Here is a 26,378-nt window from a genome sequence, read left to right as displayed (position 1 = left end):
AACTGCTGCAATAAAAAGTGCCTGCAAACAACATCAAGAGACAACTATTCTTTTTAAATGAAATTGGGATCTTAGTCACACAATATGGCCATATTTTGCTTAGCCAGTCACCACTTACAAGGTGCTCCAATAATGGGGGGTAGTTATCAAGCCGTCTACTTTTCTGACTTCGCCGGCCCAATACGCCCGCCTAAGCTCGCCTACCTTCGCCGCCACGGACCTTGAATACGTTCGCCTAAGTTATCAAAAAAAGCTGTCAAAAAGCCGCAGGGCGATGAGCAGCGGACTGTGAGAGTTATCACTCATCCGATCTCGCTGCCCTTCGGCTTTTTCCCAGCTTTATTGCTAGCCTGTCACTAAGCACCCACACTAAACTACACTGTTCTATCCCTATACCGGCGCCCCCGGAGCCTCCCGCAACTAAATAAAGTTACTAACCCCTAAACCGCCGCTCCTAGACCCTGCCGCAACTCTTATAAATGTATTAACCCCTAAACCACCGCTCCTAGACCCTGCTGCAACTCTTATAAATGTATTAACCCCTAAACCACCGCTCCCGGACACCGCTGCCACCTACAGTATACCTAGTAACCCCTATCCTGCCCCCCTTACACCGTCGCCCTCTATAATAAAGTTATTAACCCCTATCCTGCTGATCCCGCACCTCTCCGCAACTAAATAAATAGTTTAACCCCTAAACCGCCGCTCCCTGAACCCGCCGCAACCTATATTAAACCTATTAACCCCTATCCTGCCCCCCCTACACTGTCGCCACCTATAATAAATTTATTAACCCCTATCCTGCCCCCCACTACACTGCTGCCACTGTAATAAAATTATTAACCCCTAAACCTAAGTCTAACCCTAACCCTAACGCCCCCCTAACTTAAATATTAATTAAATAAATCTAAATAATATTTCTATTATTAACTAAATTAATCCTATTTAAAACTAAATACTTACCTTTAAAATAAACCCTAATATAGCTACAATATAAATAATAATTATATTCTAGCTATCTTAGGATTTATTTTTATTTTACAGGTACCTTTCAATTTATTTTAACTAGGTACAATAGCTATTAAATAGTTATTAACTATTTAATAGCTTACCTAGCTAAAATAAACTGAAATTTACCTGTAAAATAAATCCTAACCTAAGTTATAATTACACCTAACACTACACTATACTTTAATAAATTATTCCTATTTAAAACTAAATACTTACCTGTAAAATAAACCCTAATATGGCTACAATATAAATAATAATTATATTCTAGCTATCTTAGGATTTATATTTATTTTACAGGTAACTTTGTATTTATTTTAGCTAGTTAGAATAGTTATTACATAGTTATTAACTATTTAATAACTACCTAGCTAAAAAAAATAAAAAATTACCTGTAAAATAAATCCTAACCTAAGTTACAATTAAACCTAATACTACACTATCATTAAATTAATTAAATAAACTACCTACAAATAACTACAATTAAATACAATTACATAAACTAACTAAAGTACAAAAAATAAAAAAGCTAAGTTACAAAAAATAAAAAAATAAGTTACAAACATTTTAAAAATATTACAACAATTTTAAGCTACTTACACCTAATCTAAGCCCCCTAATAAAATAACAAACCCCCCCAAAATAAAAAAAATGCCCTACCCTATTCTAAATTAAAGTTCAAAGCTCTTTTACCTTACCAGCCCTTAAAAGGGCCATTTGTGGGGGCATGCCCCAAAAAGTTCAGCTCTTTTGCCTGTAAAAGAAAAATACAACCCCCCCAACATTAAAACCCACCACCCACATACCCCTAATCTAACCCAATAATTTATTAAAGTATAGTGTAGTGTTAGGTGTAATTATAACTTAGGTTAGGATTTATTTTACAGGTAAATTTCAGTTTATTTTAGCTAGGTAAGCTATTAAATAGTTAATAACTATTTAATAGCTATTGTACCTAGTTAAAATAAATTGAAAGGTACCTGTAAAATAAAAATAAATCCTAAGATAGCTAGAATATAATTATTATTTATATTGTAGCTATATTAGGGTTTATTTTAAAGGTAAGTATTTAGTTTTAAATAGGATTAATTTAGTTAATAATAAAAATATTATTTAGATTTATTTAATTAATATTTAAGTTAGGGGGGGCGTTAGGGTTAGGGTTAGACTTAGGTTTAGGGGTTAATAATTTTATTACAGTGGCGGCGGCGTAGTGGGGGGCAGGATAGGGGTTAATAAATTTATTATAGGTGGCGACGGTGTAGGGGGGGCAGATTAGGGGTTAATAAATTTATTATAGGTGGCGACGGTGTAGGGGGGGCAGATTAGGGGTTAATACATTTATTATAGGTGGCGACGGTGTAGGGGGGGCAGGATAGGGGTTAATAAATTTAATATAGGTTGCGGCAGGTTCAGGGAGCGGCGGTTTAGGGGTTAATACATTTATTATAGTTGCGGTGGGCTCCGGGAGCGGCGGTTTAGGGGTTAATATGTATAGAGTAGCTTGCGGTGGGCTCCGGGAGCGGCGGTTTAGGGGGTAATAACTTTATTTAGTTGCGGCGGTGTAGGGGGGAACAGATTAGTGGTGTTTAGACTCGGGGTACATGTTAGGGTGTTAGGTGCAGACAGCTCCCATAGAAATCAATGGGATGTCTGTCAGCAGCGAACTTGTACTTTCGCTATGGTCAGACTCCCATTGATTCCTATGGGATCCGCCGCCTCCAGGGGTGGCGGTTTGAAAACCAGGTACGCTGGGCCGTAAAAGTGCCGAGCGTACCTGCTAGTCATTTGATAACTAGCAAGAGTAGTGAGAATGTGCTGCACTTGTGTGCGGAACATCTGGAGTGACGTAAGAATCGATCTGTGTCGGACTGAGTCCGGCGGATCGAAGCTTACGCCACAAAATTCTACTTTTGCCGGTCTCGAGCCTTTGATAACTAAGGCGAATCAGCCTCGCCACAAATACGCTGCGGAATTCCAGCGTATTTGAGGTTGACGGCTTGATAACTACCCCCCAATGACTGGTCCTAACACTACAGTACTTTTGCCAAAGAGGGCTGAATCATTCCTGCTTTTACTCTTCATAATAGAATGAGACTTCCTAGCTTAATATTCACAACTCCATTACACTGTCATGAGCACACCTGAGCTTAGGTGGGGTGCTTAAACCAATGGGAGATCTCCCTGATTATTTTTAAATACAGATACAAAATTTGTTTTTTTAGCATACCTTACAAAAAGTTTATATACACATCTTTGGGAGTGCTGCCAATATGACCCAGTAATTACACAAACAAAAAGGTATCAGCGCACATCCATTTTCAAAAGCACAACATATTTTTTGAACTGCTGCAAAAAAAATGCCTGCAAACAACATCGAGACAACTATTCTTTTTAAATAAAACTGGCAGCACTCCCAAAGATGTGTATATAAACTTTTTGTAAGGTGTGCTAAAAAAACAAATTTTGTATCTGTATTTAAAAATTATCAGGGAGACTGACCATCTCCCATTGGTTTAAGCACCCCACCCAAGCTCAGGTGTGCTCATGACAGTGTAATGGAGCTAGGGAGTCTCATTCTATTATGAAGAGTAAAAGCAGGAATGATTCAGCCCTCTGTGGTAAAAGTACTGTAGTGTTAGGACCAGTCTATATTGGGGCACCTTGTAAGTGGTGACTGGCTAAGCAAAATATGGCCATATTGTGTGACTAAGATCCCAATTTTATTTAAAAAGAATAGTTGTCTCTTGATGTTGTTTGCAGGCATTTTTTTGCAGCAGCAGTTCAAAAAATATGTTGTGCTTTTGAAAATGGATGTGTGCCGATGCCCTTTTTTTGTATATATATAAATATGTATTTATGAATAAATAGAACATATTCTACTATGTGAAGAACACTGGAATGTGAAATATTCATATTTTCATGTCGGGTTAACGCACTTGAGAATATTTGATCGGGTTTGCGTGCGAGTAGGGTGTTCGTTTTTTTTTTTCACTTTATTTGCTACATTGACTTCTATGGGGGAATACGTTAATGCGATCGTAATATTTTAAGTTTGTCTTTTTGCAAGCATTGGGTTAGCGTGCAAGCAAAAACATTTTAACTGACGCGCGCAAAAAGCTTACTTCTTATACCGCTCCACTTGTTTTCTTAATTGTCCAAATATTTTATGTCCAAAAGAAGGAGCTATATGATAGGTTGTAATGGCTTAATAAAGCATGTTAACCTGTATATTAAAATAATTGACAAGACTATAATATTCCCCATAGGAAAAAAGAGGGGGAAAGAAAAGCTACAAAGCTACTTCAAATACATTCTTCTAACAGAAGGAAACTTATAGAAAAATATCTGTTCTGTATTGCAATATTATGATTATTTTTTCAATTTATGCAATGTAATTAAATTATGAACAAAGATATTTCTTTGTCTTTAGAGTATAAAACTAAATTCCAGCTTCCCCCTTTACACCGCTATGCTCACAAGCTCATACTCTTCCTAAGTATCTTGCAGGCTTCACCTCTCTGATCATACTAATCAATTCATTTATATGAGATAATTATTGAAAAGACCCATCAGAATAATGGATATATGATATATTATTAGAAGTACTAAATAATATATTGTTATGTATTTTGTTTGCAGTTTGAAGAGGAATTCGTAGAAACAAGGGAGCAGTTTGAAAAGTTAATTAAAGGTACAGTAATCATTTGCATATATACTGTAGTCACATGCAGTTCCTTAGCAGGACACAAGCAGTAATTAGTGGATATGTATGCCACTCCTGATTGGCTCAAAAGCCATGTCTCAGGAGGTGCAAAGCATTGCTCTTTAACTACAGGGCCAGACTGGGAATAAAAAGCAGCCCTGGAAAAATTGAAGACCAATCCTATATTCGTTCGATTCTGTGAAATGCACATGCCACATTTTCTCAAGAGGATTAGGTAACACAAATCATGATTTCACAGCACTTCATGATATTAAATACTGGATTGGGTGGGAGCAAAAAGTATTTCACCAGTGCAGTTTGAATAAAGCTAAGCAATATTAAAAAGAGTCATAATATAAACAATATAATACAGTTCTGTGTATCTTTTACTGTTCTTTTTTTTATATCTATTTATTTTTTGCGAGATTGATTCTATACAAAGATAGTGATGCGCAGATCACTCAAATCATAACATCCATAAGAAGAAAAAAGCATAATAACCGCATCAAGGTTTACATAAATTGTCATACAACGACAAGATCTCATCTTTTCCTAGTATAAACATACATTTTTGGTTATAAACAGATCAAAAGGTATAGGTAATGGATTTTACAGCTGATTTTAGCTGTAGAAAAACAAATAATAAAAAGTCAAAAAACAATACAAAACAGAGAAAAAAAGTGTAGTCTTTAAATTTGGAACCATGCAGGAGAAAAAAATATCTTGAGGTTCCAGATCAATTATTTTCTGAAGCATGGTACTTATCCTATTGAAAATTGTATACCAATATTGTTTAACTTTATAACAATACCAAAAGCAATGCAATATATTTACTTCCCTAGTACCACATTTGTTACAATACATCACGAAATTCCTGGAACATTTTGTTAGTCTTGCATGTGTTAAATAAGTCATATGAATATTTTAATTTGTGCTTCCATATAATAGGCTGCAAGAGAGGCTTTCTTTGTTCTAATAATACTTTTACTTATCGTTTTATCTGCAAGGATGACCGTGAGCAGGTTCTCTAACTTATTATGACTTTTCATGATTATTTTCTCACTTTTTGCAAACATTGTAAGCTTATATAAAAAAGAAATTGAAAAAATTATATTTCTAAATTGGGAGAAAAATCTTCCCATAAATTTGGAGTCCTAGTTATTTCCATGTTGTTGAACTAATCTTGTAATACAATTTCTGGTTTGATAATAGGCAAAAAAAGTATGATTTAGGATCCCAAATTCATTCTTAAGTTCTTGGAAGGTTTTATATGAATTATCTGCTTTATTAATTAACTGTGAAAAATGTATAAGTCCCTTTCTAGCCCAATCCTCAAATGGCGTTGTTGTAAATCCAGGCAAGAATTGGGAGTTTCCCTGTATAGAGTAATACTTTGATATGCTAAAGTTCGAATTGCATACGGAACAAAGATCTTGCCAAGCTTTTATGGTTTCCCTAAAGACAGACATTGTTTTACAAATAGGTAGGCTTTTACTTTGCATATGAGCTAAAGCAGACAATGTAAAAGAAGAGGTAACTTCTTGCTCAACTTCTATATCTGTATAATAATTTCCTTTTGTCAATCACATACACCTAGATTACGAGTTTTGCGTTCGTGTTTTAACGCTGATAAAAAAATGTCCATTTCAGCGTTAAAACAGCAACGCAGCCATTACGAGTCTTGACGGTATAGCTGTACCGCAAGCCTTTTAGCCTGTAACGCCACGTCAGTCCCACAATAAAAAAAATGACGTTTTTTCATGGGATTCCCATAGCGCTGCCATTACGAGTTTTGTAGTGAGGCTAAAAAGCTTGTGTTACACTCTATAACGACACGATCCGTTTCACAATTTAAGACCAGTAGTATGAGTTTTGCGCAACAAAACTTTTACACAAAACTCATAACTAAAGTGTTACAAAGTACACTAAAACCCGTAAACCATCTATTAACCCCTAAACCGAGGCTCTCCCGCATCGCAAACACTATATTAAATGTATTAACCCCTAATCTGCCGCTGATGACATCGCCACCACTAATCAAATTTATTAACCCCTATTCTGCCACTCCCCGACATTGTCGCCACTATACTAAAGTTATTAACCCCTATTCCCCCGCACCCCAACATTGCCCACACTATACTAAATATATTATCCGCCACTCCGCGACACTAAATACAGTTATTAACTCCTAAACCTCTGGCCTCCCACATCACTACCACTAAATAAACCTATTAACCCCTAAACCACCAGCCCCCGACATCGCCAAAAACTAAATTAAACTATTAACCCCTAAACCTAACAACCCCCTTACTTTAAATTAAAATGACAAGATCCCTATCTTAAAATAAATAAAAACTTACCTGTTTAAACTATAAATTAAACTAACATTACTATTAGACTAAAATTAAAATAACTATCAATTAAATAAATTAAATTACTCATTAAAAAACCTAACACTACTAAAAAATTAAAAATACTAAATTACAAAAAATAAAAAAATAATAAATTACAAAAAATAAAAAAATACTAAATTACAAAAAATAACAAACAAAATTATCCAAAATAAAAACAATTACACCTAATCTAATAGCGCTATCAAAATAAAAAAGCCCCCCCAAAATAAAAAAAAAACCCTAGCCTACAATAAATTACCAATAGCCCTTAAAAGGGCCTTTTGTAGGGCATTGCCCTAAAGAAATCAGATCTTTTCCCTGTAAAAAATACAAAGACCCCCCAACAGTAAAATCCACCACCCAACCAACCCCCCAAAATAACAAACCTAATAGGAATGCAATGGTACCCACAGTATAAAAGGGGTACCTTGCATTTAAATCCTCAGTGTGCGGCGGACAATCGCATGAAGAAGACCTCCAAGTCGGATCGATGGACATAAGCCTTGGACCTCCACCTGGACCTCCGCCTTGGACCTCCACCTTGGTCCTCCGCCTCTGCAGGAATAAAGAAGATGCCGGTCCCTCGATGGATGAAGATGGAGCCACCTAGATGAGGATGGAGCTGCTGGGATGAAGATTGTTCAAGCCGGACTTCAGCAACTGTGAGTACTTAAAGAGGGGTTAGTGTTATTTTTTTTTAAGTTTTTTTGGGTGAGTTTTTTTTTAGATTAGGGTTTAGGCTTTTCCTAAAAGAGCTGAATGCCCTTTTCAGGGCAAGAAAAAGTGTTGAATGCCCATTTAAGGGCAATGCCCATACAAATGCCCTTTTCAGGGCAATGGGTAGATTAGTTTTTTTTTTTATTTTGTGGGTTTGGGGGAGTGGGGTTTGTAATGTTAGGTTTTTTTTTTTATTTTTTAGAAAAAAAGCTGATTTCTTTAGGGCAATGCCCTACAAAAGGCCCCTTTAAGGGCTATTGGTAGTTTATTATAGATTAGGGTTCTTTTATTTTTTTATTTATTTTTTTTAAATGGGTATTAGAATAGGAATAATTTTTATTATTTTGAATAATTTGTTTGTTATTTTGTGTAATTTTCTTCTTTTTGGGGCGTTTTTAAAAAAAAAAAAAAATAGCCATTTTATTATTTTTAATGGGCAGCAAAAAATGCCCATACAAATGCGCTTATCAGGGCAATGGGTAGATTAGGTTTAACTTTATTTTTATTTTGTGGGTTTGGGGGTGGGGTTTGTATACTGTTAGGGGGTGTTTGTTTTTCTTTTTTAGAAAAAGAGCTGATTTCTTTAGGGCAATGCCCTACAAAAGGCCCTTTTAAGGGCCCTTGGTAGTTTACTATAGATTAGGGTTTTTTATTTTGGGGAGTTGTTTTATTTTAAACAGGGTATTAGAATATGAATTGTTATTGTTTTGGATAATTTTGTTTGTTAATTTTTCTAATGGTAGTTTTATTTATTTTTTGTAATTTTAGTGTTTTTATTTTTTGTAATGTTAGTTTTTTTTTTTTTGTAATGTTAGGTTTAAGTGTAAGGCAGCTTAGGTTTTACTTTTATTTCACAGGTAAGTTTGTATTTATTTTAACTAGGTAGTTAGGAAATAGTTAATAACTAGCTAACTAGTCTACCTAGTTAAAATAAATACAAACTTACCTGTGAAATAAAAACCTAAGTTAGCTACAATATAACTAGCTTAGGTTTTATTTTTATTTCAAAGGTAAGTTTATTTTTAGTTTTAAATAGATATTATTTAGTTTATAATTGTAACTTTAATTTAGGTCTATTTTAATTATGTTAAAGTTAGGGGGTGTTAGGTTTAGGGTTACGGTTAGGTTTAGGGTTACGGTTAGGGTTAATATAGCTTTCAGTCTGCGATCGCAGGTGTTAGTTTTTTATCTAACACTCTCTCCCCATTGATTTCTATGGGGAAAGCGTGTGCGAGCACGTCAAAGCAGGGCTTGTATTTTGTGCGGTATGGAGCTCAATGCAACCATATCGCACGCACAAGGCAGCTTTTCAAAAACTCGTGATGGCAGCGGTATGGAGGATGAAATAGCACAACTTTTGTTGTGTTCGTTTCGCACCCTCTATAGTGCAGAACTTGCAATCTAAGTGATATTTAGCTAAGGCTGCTTTATTATATATTGCAAAGTTCTGGAGATTCATTCCTCCTTTGTCCCTGAGCATTTGCATTTTTTCTAAACTTGTTACTGGTCTTGCCAAAAAAAGTTAATTAAGCTTTTATTTAATAAGTGCACATCAGTTTTATATAAGGGAAATTTTAATACCTGCATTAAATATAGAATTTTTGGGAATAGAATCATTTTAACCATGTTGACTTTACCCAACAATGATAATGGTAATTTTGACCACCTTTTTAAGCTATCAAACATGTAATTTAATTTATCCTTATAGTTTAGTTAATACCATAGTTTTGGCAAAAGAGATATTTTAATTCCAAAGTATTTAAATAAGTTTTTACTTCTCAAAAAGGGTGATGTATTTTAGCCATAATAATTTCCGATTTTAATACATTTTTTTTACATATTTTAAATTCAGAGAAGGATCCAAAATTTTGGATTAAATCTAATACAATAGGAATATGTATATCTGCTCTATTCATGCATATTCATCCTCGTAAAGGGAGACTACTATCTCCTTCCCTTATATTTGTATTGCTTCGATTTTGGATCTTAATATAATTGCCAAGGATTCTACTGCTAAATGAAATAGAAGTGGAGAAAGAAGATATCCTTGTCTCGTCCCTCTATATAAAATAAATGGATTTTAGATTAACAAATTAATTATTAAAAAGGAGGTCGGGTACTTATATAAAGACTTTATTGAATTGAGAATTTTACATTTGAATCCAAATTTATATAAAGTTTTTAAATAATGGTCATGAGCTACAAAATCAAAAGCTTTTTCTGCATCTAATGATATTATATGATCTACTAGTTTTAAGTCTTTTTTTAAAGACTCTTGTACATTTAAGTAAGAAAGTAGCACGAATACTTTGCGTAAATTGGATATTTTATGAAACCTGATTGATCTTTATGAATAATATGTTTCATCAAATTTTTTATTCTAGTAGCTATAATGGATGTCAAGACTTTATAATCTACATTAAGTGGAGCAATTGGTCTGTAAGCACCCATGTCCTCCGGATTTGTATCTGGCTTTAAAATAAGAGACGTGTAAGATTGAGTAAATAATTTAGATGGTTTATTTTCCAATATACATATATAAATTAACTAAAGTTGGTTCTATTGAGTCTTTTAAAATTGTATAAAATTCATAGGGTAAATTATCCGGAACTGCAGCTTTATTACATGATGACTTTGTTATAACAGACTCTACCTCCTCAGATGATATGGGTGCTTGCATCATATTCAATTGTTAATGAGTAATAGTTTTTTTTTTTTTTATTCTATCCCAGAACTGTTTCTTTTGTTCCTTATCAACATCTGACTTATAATATACTTTTTGATAATATATCAAAAATTCTTCAGAGGAGATCCTCTTATCACTTACTTTAATTATAGGTATATGACTGTTATATTTTTTACTTTTAACAAGATTGGCAAGATATTTTCAGATTTGTTTCCAAATCTGTAAAATATACTCTTTGCTCTTTTTTCGTTTTGTTGTGTTTGTTCTAAAAGATAAGTGTCTCTTTCTTATTTTGAGTTAATGTATTGATTCCAATTATTTAAGTTACTTTCCATTAAATATTTGTTGTAAGCATTAGTTAGTTGGTTTGCTAATTGATCTCCTTGGGATTTTATTTTTTTCTTAAGAGCTATAATATAGGCTAAAATATCTCCCCTTATCATGGCTTTAAAAGCCTCCCAGAATATCTCTATCTTGCTTAGATAATTTATATTAAATTTACGGAATTCATCACATTTATTTTTAAAAAATTTGTTGAAACTTTTTATTAGCAGCTAAATATTTCAGCAATCTGAGTCCTGCATTTTTTTTGTCGTTTATCAAAAGTAAATTCTAGAGTTATTGGTGAATGATCAGAAATAGTAGCTTCCTTTACTTCTGTCTTTTTTACAAAATTTGTAAGAGGGGAAGATATCAAAAAATAATCTATACGTTAATAAGTTTTATACGCTTTAGATACGCATGTAAAAGCTCTTTCATTGGGATTTATCATTCTCCAGATGTCTTTAACTTTTAAATGATTAAGCAAAGTTTTACAAAGTTTAGTATCCCTCCCTCTGTTTCTATTGTTTTTAAAATTGCTATCTAAAGTCCTCATTCTGTCTAGGCTATCTAAAGGGGCAATGTTAAAAACTTCACCCATGATAATACTGTCACTTAGATTTGCAATTATTCTATTCTGGATTTTATCCCAGAACAGTACATCCCACTTATTTGGTCCATAAAGGTTACAGAGAGTATAAGTATGGTGAAATATTTTCACTCGTATTATAATATATAATTTCTTGTGAGATTATATTAATCTTTAGAGACTTGTTAAAAAGAATGGCTACTCCCTTTTGCTCTTTTCTTGCAGGATGTAAAAAGGATTTCACCCACTCAACCAACTTTTAGTTTTTCAGACTCTTCTTTGGTTAGGTGAGTCTCCTGTAAAAATGCAATATCCGCATGCAAAAATTTAATATATTTTAGAATAGCTTTTCTTTTAATAGGAGAAGTTATACCTCTAATGTTCCAGGATATTACTTTTAGACTAATTTTTTTATTATATCAAGTCTGACATCTGTAGTGTGGGGAGAAATGTAAGGGGCAGAGAGAGAAAAAAAAATAATATACACACACATGGCCATCTTTTACAATAACTATGATTCAGGGCCAAGATATTGAGGAGCTCAACATTATATACTTTTTCATAATCAGCTAAGAATTAATTTGCTATGTATAAATCAGACTATCAAAAAACTTAATCTAATTTTTTATTGTTATCTTCAATTTAGCAGGATAAATAATGGTAGTGTTAATTCCTGCCTTAATAAGTTTAGTACATAGAGGACTCAATACTTTTCTTTTATTCACTATCACCTAGATTACGAGTTTTGCGCTAAACAGGGTGTGAAACTAACGCCAAAAAGTTGCGTTATTTCACCCTCCATAGTGCTGCCATTACGAGTTACTGAAAAGCCTCCTTGTGCCTGTTATATGGTGATGTTAAGCTCCATACCGTACAAAATCTAAGGGCTGCTTTGACATGCTCGTGCACGCTTTCCCCCATAGACATTAATGGGGAGAGAGTGTTAGAAAAAACTAACACATGCGATCGTGAATTGAAAATTCTCCGTAACGCAACCCCATTGATGTCTATGGGGAAAAAAAGTTACTTTTAAACCTAACACCCTAACATAAACCTCAAGTCTAAACACCCCTAATCTGCCAGCCCCGACATCACTGACTCCTAAATAAAGTTATTAACCCCAAATCTGCCGCCCCAACATCGCTGCCACTAAAATAAATTATTAACCCCTATTCCGCCGCTCCCTGACAGCGCCGCCACTATTATAAAGTTATTAATCTCTAAACCTCTTGCCTCCCACATCTCTGCCACTAGATAAACCTATTAACCCCTAAACCACCGGCCCTCAACATCACAAAACACTAAATTAAACTATTAACCCCTAAACCTAACATCCTCTAACTTTAAAATTACAATATAACTATCTTAAAATAAATAAAAACTTACCTGTGAAATAAAAATAAACCTAACATTAAACTATAAATTAACCTAACCTTACTATTCTAATAAAATAAAAAAATACTACCAATTAAAAAATCTAAATTACAAATTTAAAAAAACCTAACACAAAAAATAATAAACACTAAATTACGAAAAATAAAAAACACTAAGCTTACAAAAATAATAAACAAAATTATCAAAAATAAAAACAATTACAATTAGTGTTTTTTATTTTTCTTAATTTAGTGTTTATTTTTTTTGTAATTTTAGATTTTTTTATTTTTCTCGTAGTGTTAGGTTTTTTAAATTTGTAATTTAGATTTTTTAATTTGTAGCTTTTTTTATTTTATTAGAATAGTAAGGTTAGGTTAATTTATAGTTAAATGTTAGGTTTATTTTTATTTCACAGGAAAGTTTTTATTTATTTTAAGATAGTTATATTGTAATTTTAATTTAAAGTTGGGGGGGGGTGTTAGGTTTAGGGGTTAATAGTTTAATTTAGTGTTTTGCGATGTGGGAGGCCGGAGGTTTAGGGGTTAATAACTTTATTATAGTGTCGGCGAGGCGATGTCAGTGAGAGGCGGAATAGGGGTTAATAACTTTATAATAATGTTGATGATGTCGGGGAGCGGCGGAATAGGGGTTAATAAATGTATTATAGTGGCGGTGATGTCGGGGAGCAGAGGAATAGGGGTTAATAACTTTATAATAGTGTCGGCAATGTCGGGGAGCAACGGAATAGGAGTTAATACATTTATTATAGTGGCAGCGATGTCGGGGAGCGGCAGATTAGGGGTTAATAGGTTTAATATAGTGTTTGCGATGCGGGAGGGTGGCGGTTTAGGGGTTAATACGTAGTTTATGGGTTTTAGTGTGCTTTGTAACAGTTTAGTTCTGAGTTTTGTGTAACATTTTTGTTACACAAAATCCATAACTACTGGTCTCAGGTGGCGGTATGGATCGTGTCAGTATAGGCTATAACGCAAGCTTTTTAGCCTCACTGCACAACCTGTAATACCGGCGCTATGAAAATCCCACGCAAAAACATATATTTTTTGCGCTAAACAGGGTGTGAAGCTAACGTCAAAAAAGTTGCGTTATTTCACCCACCATAGTGCTGCCATTACGAGTTACTGAAAAGCCTCCTTGTGCCTGTTATATGGTGACATTAAGCTCCATACCGTAAAATATTCACAAACATAAATTTCTGATTAAAAAAATATTCACAAACGTAAATTTCTAATTAATAAAATGAGTGAAACAAGCCATCGTGTATTTTATCTTTTGGTTGTGTTTGATTAAAGTATGATTAAATCATTATTTACTGTTGACCACATGGTATTCGTTTTCTCGGTACAGTTAATTTGTCTGTAACAATTCATATATTGTATCCACTTTGAGGAACATATATTATCCCAATTAATTATTATTATCAATAGATAAATAATCTTGCAAAAATTGATATATTCCTATTGAAATGTATATCTGAGTTAGTAGGTTTCATGTAGGGGATTTAGAGAAAATGAGTATATTTGACTTTATTTAGTTATAGTATGCAAATTCAGTGTAGGATCGTTTAAGACAGGAGCCGTGTTTAGATCACTGTGGGATCCTGCAAATACCCTGAGACATAAGGTCAGTCACTGCTCAAAAACAAAGCAGGCAGTACAGTACCCCTCAGTATCCTAGCGGTTCCTATATGCGGCGGTAGATGAAGAGAAGCCAAACTGGTCCGCCACATATAGGAACCACTAGGATACTGAGCGGTTATTTTTGGTTCCTACTTCAAAAGGCCCCTTTCACTCAAATCAGCGCATTGCGCATGCACCGAAAACGGGAATGTGGAGCTACGAAAAGTTACTAGCAGAAGAGGAAGAAGGGAAGATGTGCATGACGAAATACAGGAGGAGTCTGGCGGCCATTTCAAAACAGCGTGGGACATGTAGTAAGTCATTTTACTAGAAAACTATTTATTAAGCAAAATTAGGCTATAGTTTGAACTATTTATCCTAGTAAACTTTAACTGTAGCAGTAAGAACATTTTTTGGGTTGACAGTCCCTTTAAGGCTCTATAATAATAGTATTAAATATCTTGAAAGATCCCTCTCCCGAGAAAAATAATAAAATTATATATATATATATATATATATATATATATATATATATATATATATATATATATATATATATATATATATATATATATATATATATATAGTTTAATAAAGACAAAGATATATGCTAAATAGATAGATCCAATTAATTTTTCTAAATTGTCCCAGTGTCGTTCTTGTATCAATAGATTTTAAATGATCTAGACTTTAAGCCCTGTTACTTCTTTCCACATCTCCTTATAAAGATATGATTATTTAAAGAGACAGCATTAGCTGCTTCAAAGACATTCCAATATTATCCTACAATATTAAGGCTATTGCATAAGTAACATTTCTTTTCCCCAGATATCTAAGAGTGAAGATATCACAATATATATTTATAGTTGAGTTCCTTTGATCGAACAAAAAAAGATTATTTTTTTACTAATGCTTAATCAAACCATGTGTAAAAAAAAAGAGGAAAAAGGCATTTCTTAATATTAGTATACATGGACCATTAGTTAAAAATTATTTTATAGTCTATGCTTTTCAAGCAGGTGTCGCACCAGCAGATAGAGTCAGCATAACAGAGAATATACCAATAAAGTCTCTATTGGCGCTTATATGTTGATAGATAGGGGTCTCAATGATGGAAGAAAGGATTTTACACTGTTCAATATGGATAAAGCGTCCCCCTTTTTTTTCTTCTTTTTTCCCCTTCCTTTTCTCTGTTTGTTCTACAAAACTATAGAAGATTCTAAACTTCAGTTAGTTGTTCATTCTCTCCTGGCCCTTATACAGTGACGTGCGGTGAGGTCAGAGCCTGGTGAGGCACTGGCTGCGATACTCCCGAGAAACACACACACATACATATATATCTATATATCTCATACATATATTATATGCTATGCTATGTTTAACTCATATACATGAGAGCTCTTATTGATTCAGCTCTTATTGACTCTTATTGATTTAGAATAATTAATGTGGATTCAGTCAAACTAAATTAAAACTATAGTTAGAATATGGTTATTTTTCTATCTGAATCATGAAAGAAAAATGTTGGGTTTAATGTCCCTTTAAGACATTAAAGGGGAAGTAGAAAGCAAATTGCATTTTTTGAAGCCTTTAAGTGGTTATGTGGATCTGAGGTATTATCAGCTGAGTGAACACAATCAAGTTGTCAGAATCCTTAGTCTACACTATTATTGACAGCTTCAATTTATTACAAATAAATTATTTGCTGCTTTTTCACATTGTTCCATTTTACTGTTAGGAACAACCCCATCTCTTAAGCAAACTGTGTGTTGGGAACTTTCCTGACACAACATATTGTACACCAGTCAAAGCTTAATTTTGTTTAAATGGCTGCAGGCAACTTGCATGAATGCCCAAAACTGAAAGCTCAAATCTGTTGTCCTTTTACCCTATATATATATATATATATATATATATATATATATATATATATATATATATATATATATATATATATATATATATATATATATTTTAATTTGTGGTCTTTTGTAAAGAAACATTTACTCAGAAATACCCACAATTTGCCTGTACTGATTGGTAATTAATGACAAATAAATAGAGGGTAAAAGGACAGCAGATTTGAGCTTCCAATTTGGGACACTCATGCAAGAAAAAATTAAGCTTTTTCCTGGTGTAAAATATGGTGTCTGGAAAGTTCCCAGCATGCAGTTTGCTTAAGAGATGGGTTTGTTCCTAACAGTAAAATGGAACAATGTAAAAAAGCAAACAATTTATTTGTAATAAATTGAAGCTGTCAACATTTTTTAACCAAAATAGTGTAGACAAAGGATTCTGACAACTTGATTGTTTTCACTCAGCTGATAATACCTCAGATCCACATTGCAAATTGATTTCTACTTCCCCTTTAATGCCTTAATTTATTTATTCAATTCACTGTCAAATCTTGCAGACATTTCAGTGCACTGCAGACTTACTAGTAGAAGGAGGACTTCAATATGGATGCTACTGTACAAACGAACACCTAGATTACAAGTTTTGCGTTAAACGCTATGCGGTGCTAATGAGTAGTTTATGCTCACCGCTCACTTACAGACAGCGCTGGTATTACAGGTTTTTACAAATCCGGCGTTAACAGACAAAAAGTGAGCGTTGAGCAAAATTTTGCTCCACATCTCACTCCAATACCAGCGCTGCTTACGTTAGTTTTGAGCTGGTTGTGCGTGCTCATGCACGATTTCCCATAGAAATCAACGGGGAGAGCCGGCTGAAAAAATGTCTAACACCTGCAAAAAATCAGCGTTTAGCTCCTAACGCAGCCCCATTGATTCCTATGGGGAAATAAAATGTATTTGCATACAAAGAGAGAAGCGCTCTACCAGGAACGAACAACAGCTCAGTGGCTTGTTCTATGGCGATTTACCACCCGGAAGCAGCCTCTTTTAGACCAGTGTGCTTTTCACAGAAGAACACTTTCCTGAAGTATATCAGTCTGATCCTGCCAATTAAGGTCAGTCCAGCCCCGAAATACCAGGCAATTCTCCTCTGAACAAGGAACATGACAACCCCAGACGATCGTTTCGGCCTCCTATGGGCCTCGTCAGTGAGGTGCAGCCACATTCCTCTAAGCACACTGGGCAAGGAGTCCACGTCTGGTTTCCCCCATCACCCATAGGGAGACTTCCCCAGGGTCATAATAATTTGCATACAAAGAGAGAAGCGCTCTACCAGGAACGAACAACAGCTCAGTGGCTTGTTCTATGGCGATTTACCACCCGGAAGCAGCCTCTTTTAGACCAGTGTGCTTTTCACAGAAGAAAACTTTCCTGAAGTATATCAGTCTGATCCTGCCAATTAAGGTCAGTCCAGCCCCGAAATACCAGGCAATTCTCCTCTGAACAAGGAACATGACAACCCCAGACGATCGTTTCGGCCTCCTATGGGCCTCGTCAGTGAGGTGCAGCCACATTCCTCTAACCACACTGGGCAAGGAGTCCACGTCTGGTTTCCCCCATCACCCATAGGGAGACTTCCCCAGGGTCATAATAATTTGCATACAAAGAGAGAAGCGCTCTACCAGGAACGAACAACAGCTCAGTGGCTTGTTCTATGGCGATTTACCACCCGGAAGCAGCCTCTTTTAGACCAGTGTGCTTTTCACAGAAGAAAACTTTCCTGAAGTATATCAGTCTGATCCTGCCAATTAAGGTCAGTCCAGCCCCGAAATACCAGGCAATTCTCCTCTGAACAAGGAACATGACAACCCCAGACGATCGTTTCGGCCTCCTATGGGCCTCGTCAGTGAGGTGCAGCCACATTCCTCTAAGCACACTGGGCAAGGAGTCCACGTCTGGTTTCCCCCATCACCCATAGGGAGACTTCCCCAGGGTCATAATAATTTGCATACAAAGAGAGAAGCGCTCTACCAGGAACGAACAACAGCTCAGTGGCTTGTTCTATGGCGATTTACCACCCGGAAGCAGCCTCTTTTAGACCAGTGTGCTTTTCACAGAAGAAAACTTTCCTGAAGTATATCAGTCTGATCCTGCCAATTAAGGTCAGTCCAGCCCCGAAATACCAGGCAATTCTCCTCTGAACAAGGAACATGACAACCCCAGACGATCGTTTCGGCCTCCTATGGGCCTCGTCAGTGAGGTGCAGCCACATTCCTCTAAGCACACTGGGCAAGGAGTCCACGTCTGGTTTCCCCCATCACCCATAGGGAGACTTCCCCAGGGTCATAATAATTTGCATACAAAGAGAGAAGCGCTCTACCAGGAACGAACAACAGCTCAGTGGCTTGTTCTATGGCGATTTACCACCCGGAAGCAGCCTCTTTTAGACCAGTGTGCTTTTCACAGAAGAAAACTTTCCTGAAGTATATCAGTCTGATCCTGCCAATTAAGGTCAGTCCAGCCCCGAAATACCAGGCAATTCTCCTCTGAACAAGGAACATGACAACCCCAGACGATCGTTTCGGCCTCCTATGGGCCTCATCAGTGAGGTGCAGCCACATTCCTCTAAGCACACTGGGCAAGGAGTCCACGTCTGGTTTCCCCCATCACCCATAGGGAGACTTCCCCAGGGTCATAATAATTTGCATACAAAGAGAGAAGCGCTCTACCAGGAACGAACAACAGCTCAGTGGCTTGTTCTATGGCGATTTACCACCCGGAAGCAGCCTCTTTTAGACCAGTGTGCTTTTCACAGAAGAAAACTTTCCTGAAGTATATCAGTCTGATCCTGCCAATTAAGGTCAGTCCAGCCCCGAAATACCAGGCAATTCTCCTCTGAACAAGGAACATGACAACCCCAGACGATCGTTTCGGCCTCCTATGGGCCTCGTCAGTGAGGTGCAGCCACATTCCTCTAAGCACACTGGGCAAGGAGTCCACGTCTGGTTTCCCCCATCACCCATAGGGAGACTTCCCCAGGGTCATAATAATTTGCATACAAAGAGAGAAGCACTCTACCAGGAACGAACAACAGCTCAGTGGCTTGTTCTATGGCGATTTACCACCCGGAAGCAGCCTCTTTTAGACCAGTGTGCTTTTCACAGAAGAAAACTTTCCTGAAGTATATCAGTCTGATCCTGCCAATTAAGGTCAGTCCAGCCCCGAAATACCAGGCAATTCTCCTCTGAACAAGGAACATGACAACCCCAGACGATCGTTTCGGCCTCCTATGGGCCTCGTCAGTGAGGTGCAGCCACATTCCTCTAAGCACACTGGGCAAGGAGTCCACGTCTGGTTTCCCCCATCACCCATAGGGAGACTTCCCCAGGGTCATAATAATTTGCATACAAAGAGAGAAGCGCTCTACCAGGAACGAACAACAGCTCAGTGGCTTGTTCTATGGCGATTTACCACCCGGAAGCAGCCTCTTTTAGACCAGTGTGCTTTTCACAGAAGAAAACTTTCCTGAAGTATATCAGTCTGATCCTGCCAATTAAGGTCAGTCCAGCCCCGAAATACCAGGCAATTCTCCTCTGAACAAGGAACATGACAACCCCAGACGATCGTTTCGGCCTCCTATGGGCCTCGTCAGTGAGGTGCAGCCACATTCCTCTAAGCACACTGGGCAAGGAGTCCACGTCTGGTTTCCCCCATCACCCATAGGGAGACTTCCCCAGGGTCATAATAATTTGCATACAAAGAGAGAAGCGCTCTACCAGGAACGAACAACAGCTCAGTGGCTTGTTCTATGGCGATTTACCACCCGGATTTACCATGTTGTCCACACATAACACCCTAACATGAACCCCAAGTCTAAACACCCCTAATCTTACACTTATTAACCACTAATATGCCGCACCCGACATCGCCAACACCTGCATTATATTTATTAACCCCTAATCTGCTGCCCCCAACACCTACATTATACATATTAACCCCTAATCTGCTGTCCCCCAACATCGCCGACACCTACATTTTACTTATTAACCCCTAATCTGCTGCCCCAACATCACCAACACCTACATTATATTTATTAACCCCTAATCTGCCACCCCCAACGTCGCTGCCACTATTCTAAATTTATTAACCCTGGAGAAGTCTTTATCCAACCGTCCAAAGTCTTCAACGAAGCTGGGAGAAGTCTTCATCCAAGCCGGGTGAAGTGGTCCTCCAGACAGCATCTTCTATCTTCATCTATCCGGCGCGGAGCGGGTCCATCTTCAAGACATCTGATTGGATCAGCCAATAGGATTTTTTCTACCTTAATTCTATCAGCCAATCGGAATTGAAGGGACGCCATCTTGGATGACGTCATTTATAGGAACCTTCATTCAGTGTTAGCCGTCGGATGAAGAGGATGCTCCAAGTTGGATGTCTTGAAGATGGACCCGCTCCGCGCCGGATGTATGAAGATAGAAGATGCCGTCTGGATGAAGACTTCTGCCCGTCTGGAGGACCCCTTCGCCTGGCTTGGATGAAGACTTCTCCCGGCTTCGTTGAGGACTTCAGCCCGGTTGGATGAAGATTTCTCCCGGTAAGGTGATCTTCAAGGGGTTAGTGTTAGGTTTTTTTAAGGGGGTATTGGGTGGGTTTTAGAGTAGGGTTGGTTGTGTGGGTGGTGGGTTTTAATGTTGTTGTAATTTTTTTTACAGGTAAAAGAGCTGATTACTTTGGGGCAATGCCCCGCAAAAGGCCCTTTTAAGGGCTATTTGTAATTTAGTGTAGGGTAGGGCTTTTTTATTTTGGGGGGGCTTTTTTATTTTGTTAGGGGGATTAGATTAGGTGTAATTAGTTTAAAAATCTTGTAATTTGTTTATTATTTTCTGTAATTTAGTGTTTGTTTTTTTGTACTTTAGATAATTTAATTTAATTGTATTTAATTTAGGGAAATAATTTAATTATAGTGTAGTGTTATGTGTTAGTGTAACTTAGGTTAGGTTTTATTTTACAGGTCAATTTGTCTTTATTTTAGCTAGGTAGTTTATTAAATAGTTAATAACTATTTAGTAACTATTCTACCTAGTTAAAATAAATACAAACTTGCCTGTAAAATAAAAATAAACCATAAGCTAGCTACAATGTAACTATTAGTTATATTATAGCTATTTTAGGTTTTATTTTACAGGTAAGTATTTAGTTTTAAATAGGAATAATTTAGTTAATGATAGTAATTTTTATTTAGATTTCTTTTAATTATATTTAAGTTAGGCGGGGGTTAGGGTTAGACTTAGATTTAGGGGTTAATAACTTTAGTATAGTGGCGGCGACATTGGGGGCGGCAGATTAGGGGTTAATAAATGTAGGTAGGTGTCGGCGATGTTAGGGGGCGGCAGATTAGGGGTTAATAATATTTAACTAATGTTTGTGAGGCGGGAGTGCGGCGGTTTAGGGGTTAATACATTTATTATAGTGGCGGCAAGGTTTGGCAGATTAGGGGTTAAAAATGTTCTTTTAGTGTTTGCAATGCGGGAGGGCCTCGGTTTAGGGGTTAATAGGTAGTTTATGGGTGTTAGTGTACTTTTTAGCACTTTAGTTAAGAGTTTTATGCTACGGCTTTGTAGTTTAAAACTCTTAACTACTGACTTTAAAATGCGGTACCAGTCTTGACAGGAGAGGGTCTACCGCTCACTTTTGGCAGACTCGAAATACCGGCGCTATGTAAGTCCCATTGAAAAAAGAGGTTACGCAATTTACGTAAGGCCAAGTCTGGCCAAAAAAGTGAGCGGTACACCTGTACCTGCAAGACTCGTAATACCAGCGTGCGTTAAAAAGCAGCGTTAGGACTGGCCAACGCTGCTTTTTAAGCCTAACGCAAAACTCGTAATCTAGGTGATACTGTATATACTAGAGAGAGATCTAAAAATGTCAGTGTGTAGTGTACATAACAATATCAATGTGTACAAACATATCTACATTCTGGAGAAGAAGTATAAAATGTCATAGACATATGTTCATTTGCATGTGCATTTGTGGTGTCTATCTATATATTAACACAAAAAGTTGGCAAAAGAATGGACAATCACTAAAGTAGCATGCAGTGCTATGATGACTCTTTCTTTACAAAAATGCACATATGTTTGCACATCTTCTCACACACGCTCTTTCTTTACACGAATGCACATATATATTTGTGTGTATGTTTGTGTAGTGAGTGTGTGTATGTAGAGTGTGTGTGTATGAATACAGGGAGTGCAGAATTATTAGGCAAGTTGTATTTTTGAGGATTAATTTTATTATTGAACAACAACCATGTTCTCAATGAACCCAAAAAACTCATTAATATCAAAGCTGAATAGTTTTGGAAGTAGTTTTTAGTTTGTTTTTAGTTATAGCTATTTTAGGGGGATATCTGTGTGTGCAGGTGACTATTACTGTGCATAATTATTAGGCAACTTAACAAAAAACAAATATATACCCATTTCAATTATTTATTTTTACCAGTGAAACCAATATAACATCTCAACATTCACAAATATACATTTCTGACATTCAAAAACAAAACAAAAACAAATCAGTGACCAATATAGCCACCTTTCTTTGCAAGGACACTCAATAGCCTGCCATCCATGGATTCTGTCAGTGTTTTGATCTGTTCACCATCAACATTGCGTGCAGCAGCAACCACAACCTCCCAGACACTGTTCAGAGAGGTGTACTGTTTTCCCTCCTTGTAAATCTCACATTTGATGATGGACCACAGGTTCTCAATGGGGTTCAGATCAGGTGAACAAGGAGGCCATGTCATTAGATTTTCTTCTTTTATACCCTTTCTTGCCAGCCACGCTGTGGAGTACTTGGACGCGTGTGATGGAGCATTGTCCTGCATGAAAATTATGTTTTTCTTGAAGGATGCAGACTTCTTCATGTACCACTGCTTGAAGAAGGTGTCTTCCAGAAACTGGCAGTAGGACTGGGAGTTGAGCTTGACTCCATCCTCAACCCGAAAAGGCCCCACAAGCTCATCTTTGATGATACCAGCCCAAACCAGTACTCCACCTCCACCTTGCTGGTGTCTGAGTCGGACTGGAGCTCTCTGCCCTTTACCAATCCAGCCACGGGCCCATCCATCTGGCCCATCAAGACTCACTCTCATTTCATCAGTCCATAAAACCTTAGAAAAATCAGTCTTGAGATATTTCTTGGCCCAGTCTTGACGTTTCAGCTTGTGTGTCTTGTTCAGTGGTGGTCGTCTTTCAGCCTTTCTTACCTTGGCCATGTCTCTGAGTATTGCACACCTTGTGCTTTTGGGCACTCCAGTGATGTTGCAGCTCTGAAATATCGCCAAACTGGTGGCAAGTGGCATCTTGGCAGCTGCACGCTTGACTTTTCTCAGTTCATGGGCAGTTATTTTGCGCCTTGGTTTTTCCACACGCTTCTTGCGACCCTGTTGACTATTTTGAATGAAACGCTTGATTGTTCGATGATCACGCTTCAGAAGCTTTGCAATATTAAGAGTGCTGCATCCCTCTGCAAGATATCTCACTATTTTTTACTTTTCTGAGCCTGTCAAGTCCTTCTTTTGACCCATTTTGCCAAAGGAAAGGAAGTTGCCTAATAATTATGCACACCTGATATAGGGTGTTGATGTCATTAGACCACACCCCTTCTCATTACAGAGATGCACATCACCTAATATGCTTAATTGGTAGTAGGCTTTCGAGCCTATACAGCTTGGAGTAAGACAACATGCATAAAGAGGATGATGTGGTCAAAATACTCATTTGCCTAATAATTCTGCACTCCCTGTATGTATGTTTGTGTATCACACACAAGGAATATATCAGTGCTAATCTACTATCAGATCTCTCCAAGATGTATACCAGCAGAAGAAATTTATCACAAAAAAATAATAATAATACTGTAGATATAAGAGACAATACAAAATACAAACGTTTACCTAAAGTCCAAATGTACTATTAGTATAATCCCAGGCAAAGATGATACCACCCAGGAGTGCAGAGTTAGTAAAGTATGATATGCAAAAGTGGCTTTAGGGAACTGTAGGAGTCGATGCCACTCTCATTTGGTGATGATTCCACTAATCACCAGAAGTTTGGAAAAGCTGAAGCAAAAATGTAAGAAAAGCGCAAAACGACTTAGATAATTGAGTATATTAAAACAATAATACATAAAAACTTACACTCAGGTAAGCGCAGTCACGTATCCCCAAACAGGAGAAAATCAGAGGCAGCAGTAGTCTGAGTCCCGCTCTACATGCAATGGCCTCTATTTATCAAGCTGTCAACCGCAAATACGCTTGAATTCCGCAGCGTATTTGTGGCGAGCCTGATTTGCCTTAGTTATCAAACCTTACAGACCGGCAAAAGTAGAATTTAGTGACGTAACATACGATCCGCCGGACTCAGTCCGACACAGATCGATGCTTACGTCACTACAGATGTTCCGAACGCAAGTTCGGCACAATCTGACTACTTTTGCTAGTTATCAAATAACTAGCAGGTACGCTCAGCCCAGTGTTCCTGGTTTTCATTCCGCCGCCCTGGAGGTCGCAGATACCATAGGAATCAATGGGAGTCAGAAAGCAGCGAGAGCTCATGTTCGCTGCTGCCCGATATCGGTGGTATAGGGGGTAAACAGTATAGTATAGTGTGGGTGCTTAGTGACAGGGTACCAAGAAAGCTGAAAAAAAGTCCAAGAGCAGCGAGATCGATGACTGTTAGTTAACAACAGTCCGCTGCTCATCGCCCCCATACTTGGTGCGCAGGTTTTTGACAGCTTTTTTGGTAACTTTGGAGAACGTATTCAGGTCCGTGGCAGCGATGTTAGGCGAACTTAGGCGAGCATATTGGTGCCGTTGAATGCAGGTAAGTTGACGGCTTGATAAATAGAGGCCAATGTATATGTACAATATATGTATGAATATGTATGTTTGTGTAGTGAGTGTGTGTATGTGTGTGAGAATGTGTAAGTATGCATATGATGAACATTACAGTGGCCATTATTATAAACCACAAAATGTTTTTTCAAAAAATCTTTTTATTTTTTTACTCACTAAGGCCTAGATTTAGAGTTTGGCGTTAGCCGTGAAAACCAGCGTTAGAGGCTCCTAACGCTGGTTTTAGGCTACCGCCGGTATTTGGAGTCACTCAAAATAGGGTCTAACGCTCACTTTTCAGCCGCGACTTTTCCATACCGCAGATCCCCTTACGTAAATTGTGTATCCTATCTTTTCAATGGGATTTTTCTAACTCCGGTATTTAGAGTCGTTTCTGAAGTGAGCGTTAGACATCTAACGACAAAACTCCAGCCGCAGGAAAAAAGTCAGTAGTTAAGAGCTTTCTGGGCTAAGGCCGGTTTATAAAGCTCTTAACTACTGTACTCTAAAGTACACTAACACCCATAAACTACCTATGTACCCCTAAACCGAGGTCCCCCCACATCGCCGACACTCGAAAAAAATTTTTTAACCCCTAATCTGCCGACCGCCACCTACGTTATCCTTATGTACCCCTAATCTGCTGCCCCTAACACAGCCGACCCCTATATTATATTTATTAACCCCTAATCTGCCCCCCTCAACGTCGCCTCCACCTGCCTACACTTATTAACCCCTAATCTGCCGACCGGACCTGAGCGCTACTATAATAAAGTTATTAACCCCTAATCCACCTCACTAACCCTATAATAAATAGTATTAACCCCTAATCTGCCCTCCCTAACATCGCCGACACCTAACTTCAATTATTAACCCCTAATCTGCCGACCGGAGCTCACCGCTATTCTAATAAATGTATTAACCCCTAAAGCTAAGTCTAACCCTAATACTAACACCCCCCCCTAAGTTAAATATAATTTAAATCTAACGAAATTAATTAACTCTTATTAAATAAATTATTCCAATTTAAAGCTAAATACTTACCTGTAAAATAAATCCTAATATAGCTACAATATAAATTATAATTATATTATAGCTATTTTAGGATTTATATTTATTTTACAGGTAACTTTGTATTTATTTTAACCAGGTACAATAGCTATTAAATAGTTAAGAACTATTTAATAGCTAAAAT

The 26,378-nt window shown here is 37.0% G+C and overlaps 1 protein-coding gene across 1 annotated transcript in view; it reads left to right on the top strand.

Annotated features, from left to right (window-relative positions):
* LOC128655445 (glutathione S-transferase-like) overlaps positions 1-26,378 on the top strand; it is a 121,455-nt gene that overhangs the window by 25,604 nt on the left and 69,473 nt on the right. The window contains exon 3 of the mRNA XM_053709067.1: positions 4,651-4,702. Within this exon, the coding sequence (XP_053565042.1) occupies positions 4,651-4,702 (52 nt within the window). The remainder of the gene's footprint in view (positions 1-4,650; positions 4,703-26,378) is intronic.

This window comes from Bombina bombina, chromosome 4 (assembly GCF_027579735.1).
Source record: "Bombina bombina isolate aBomBom1 chromosome 4, aBomBom1.pri, whole genome shotgun sequence".
Lineage (NCBI taxonomy): Eukaryota > Metazoa > Chordata > Amphibia > Anura > Bombinatoridae > Bombina > Bombina bombina.
Note: the sequence above shows the minus strand (reverse complement) of the source record. Positions and strands in the feature narration are given on the sequence as shown.